Source organism: Copadichromis virginalis, linkage group LG3, assembly GCF_057382275.1.
Source record: "Copadichromis virginalis isolate Kocher_CV1m ecotype Utaka linkage group LG3, C_Virginalis_male_GT1.1, whole genome shotgun sequence".
Lineage (NCBI taxonomy): Eukaryota > Metazoa > Chordata > Actinopteri > Cichliformes > Cichlidae > Copadichromis > Copadichromis virginalis.
In genome coordinates, this window is record NC_140620.1 from 11,700,528 (window position 1) to 11,703,029 (window position 2,502).

The following is a 2,502-nucleotide window of genomic DNA, read 5'->3' on the forward strand; positions in this document are numbered from 1 at the left end:
AACCAGGAAACAGGTAGATCATCTTCTTCAGTAAAGAGAGACGCACAGACGATCAGACTGAGCTCAGACCAAACTAGCAGCTTCCTCTGAGTGAGTCCAGCTACAGGAGAGAAAAGTGGAAAACTCCAACACTGCTGCTTCAAGCTGCTGACGCTCCACACACTGAATGTGAGTTTGAGCAAAAACACGACTCAAAGGAAGTTTCAGTGAAGGTGGTAGAGGAGGGAGGGGAGCCAGGACTGACTGTACTTCCTGTCTGCTGTTTTCAGCTTCACTCACAGACTCAATGGCTTCCAGATCAGAGGAGGATCTCTGCTGTCCGGTCTGTCAGCAGGTCTTCAGAGATCCTGTTATTCTGTCATGTAGCCACAGCTTCTGTAAAGTCTGTCTGAATAGATGGTGGATAGAGAGACCAACACACGAGTGTCCAGTTTGTAAGAGAAGATCTTCAAAAGAGAATCCACCTTTAAATCTGGCTTTAAGGAACCTGTGTGAGTCGTTCTTACAGGAGAGAGATCAGAGAGCTTCAGAGGACCTCTGCAGTCTGCACTCTGAGAAACTCAAACTCTTCTGTCTGTACCATCAGCAGCCAGTGTGTGTCGTCTGCAGAGACTCAGAAAAACACACCAACCACAGATGCAGACCCATTGATGAAGCTGCACAACAACACAAGAAGGAACTTCAGGAAACTCTGGAGCCCTTAAAGAAGAAGTTAAAGGTTTGTGAAGAAGTTCAAGTGAAGTTTGATCAAACAGCAGAACACATTAAGGTCCAGGCCCGACACACAGAGAGGCAGATTAAGGAGCAGTTTAAGAAGCTTCACCAGTTTCTAGCAGAGGAAGAGGAGGCCAGGCTGGCTGCACTGAGGGAGGAAGAGGAGCAGAAGAGTGGGATGATGAAGGAGAAGATGGAGGCTCTGAGCAGAGAGATAGCAGCTCTTTCAGACACAGTCAGAGCCACAGAGGAGGAGCTGAGAGCTGAAGACGTCTCATTCCTGCACAACTACAAGGCTGCAGTGGAAAGAGTCCAGCGCTGCCCCCTGCTGGATGATCCACAGCTGCCCTCAGGAGCTCTGATAGACCAGGCCAAACACCTGGGCAACCTGACCTTCAACATCTGGAACAACATGAAGGACATGGTCTCCTACACTCCTCTCATCCTGGACCCAAACACTGCTCATCCAGAACTCATCCTGTCTGAAGATCTGACCAGTGTGAGAGGAGGAGATGAACAGCAGCTTCCTGATAATCCAGAGCGGTTTGAGTTATACATCTCTGTCCTGGGCTCTGAGGGCTTTAACTCAGGGACTCACAGCTGGGATGTTGAGGTTGGAGACAGTACAGTGTGGGTACTGGGTGTCTTAGCAGAGTCTGTGCAGAGGAAGGGAAGCATATGGTCTGGATTATGGGTAATAGGGTTTGATGAAGGTAAATATTCAGCATGTTCACCACCAGGTCTTCTCACTGCTCTCTCAGTCCAGAAGAAGCTCCAGAGGATCAGAGTGAATCTGGACTGGAACAGAGGAAAGCTGTCGTTCTCTGATCCTGATACTAACACACACATACACACCTTCACACACACTTTCACTCACAGGATGTTTCCATACATTGAAACAGTTGATGAAGTGAAGGTGTTGCCGTTGAAGGTGTCAGTGCAGCAGATGAGTTGAGGATGATGATGTTTCTAATGTTGTTTCCTGTCAGTGAGTTGAAGCTGTTAAACTGCAGCTGTCCTCCTGCTGCCTCGTTGTTCCAAAGCTCTTTGTTTCTCTTTTAGTTTCACTGTTTCTTTCTGTTTCTGCTGTCCACCTTTTCACATGGAAAATCATTTCACTGTTTCTCACTGAATGACTCCCCAAACTAGATTTGAAATTCTATCAAGTTTCTAATCATTACAAGTGATTCATGTTTCTATTTGATGTGTAAATGGAGATGATTTAGTTTGCTGGGATATGGACTGACATGTGTTGAATGGGAGGAGCAGTTTGTTGTTGTCTTCTTGTCTGTTTATGACAACAATAAATATGTTGTTGAAACAATGATTCATGTTTAACTCCATATATGAAATGTTTCTGATCTTTGAATTCTGTTTGATTAAAGACTTTCTTCATGACACAAATGAGATTTCAGTGTATTATTGGACACTGCTAGCACGGGGCGCCCACACAAACTCAAAGCAGGATATGAAGCATCGCTGAATATGTTTCGAAACCAACTTCATTCTAAGCCAAAGACTAGAAAATATGGTGAAGCATATCTTCCCTTTGGTTTCACCTGCACAAGTGCCGAGGTAGGTCTCCTGCAGAATTGGTTTTCCCTTCGTCCGAGCGCGCTGGGCTATTATCCTGTTTACGTTTTTAAACCCATTTTTCACAGAGAGGCATTTTTTGAAAAATGTATTGATAGCAATGTTGAATATTATCACACAGGAAAAAACAACTACATGTAAAATAATCACACCGTGACGCCTCTGTCTTTGTAAATGGAGGGACAGTAACTGCGA

The 2,502-nt window shown here is 45.1% G+C and overlaps 1 protein-coding gene across 1 annotated transcript; it reads left to right on the forward strand.

Annotated features, from left to right (window-relative positions):
• Positions 1-275: 275 nt before the first annotated feature.
• On the forward strand, positions 276-2,049 carry LOC146712777 (nuclear factor 7, ovary-like). The gene has a single exon (XM_085444111.1). The coding sequence runs from the start codon at positions 287-289 to the stop codon at positions 1,667-1,669; it is 1,383 nt and encodes a 460-aa protein (XP_085300237.1). The 5' UTR covers positions 276-286; the 3' UTR covers positions 1,670-2,049.
• The last annotated feature ends 453 nt before the right edge of the window (positions 2,050-2,502 follow it).

Bases quoted from the DNA above. Each gene is read 5' to 3' on its own strand.
- LOC146712777 (XM_085444111.1), top strand. From the start codon at position 287: ATGGCTTCCAGATCAGAGGAGGATCTCTGCTGTCCGGTCTGTCAGCAG.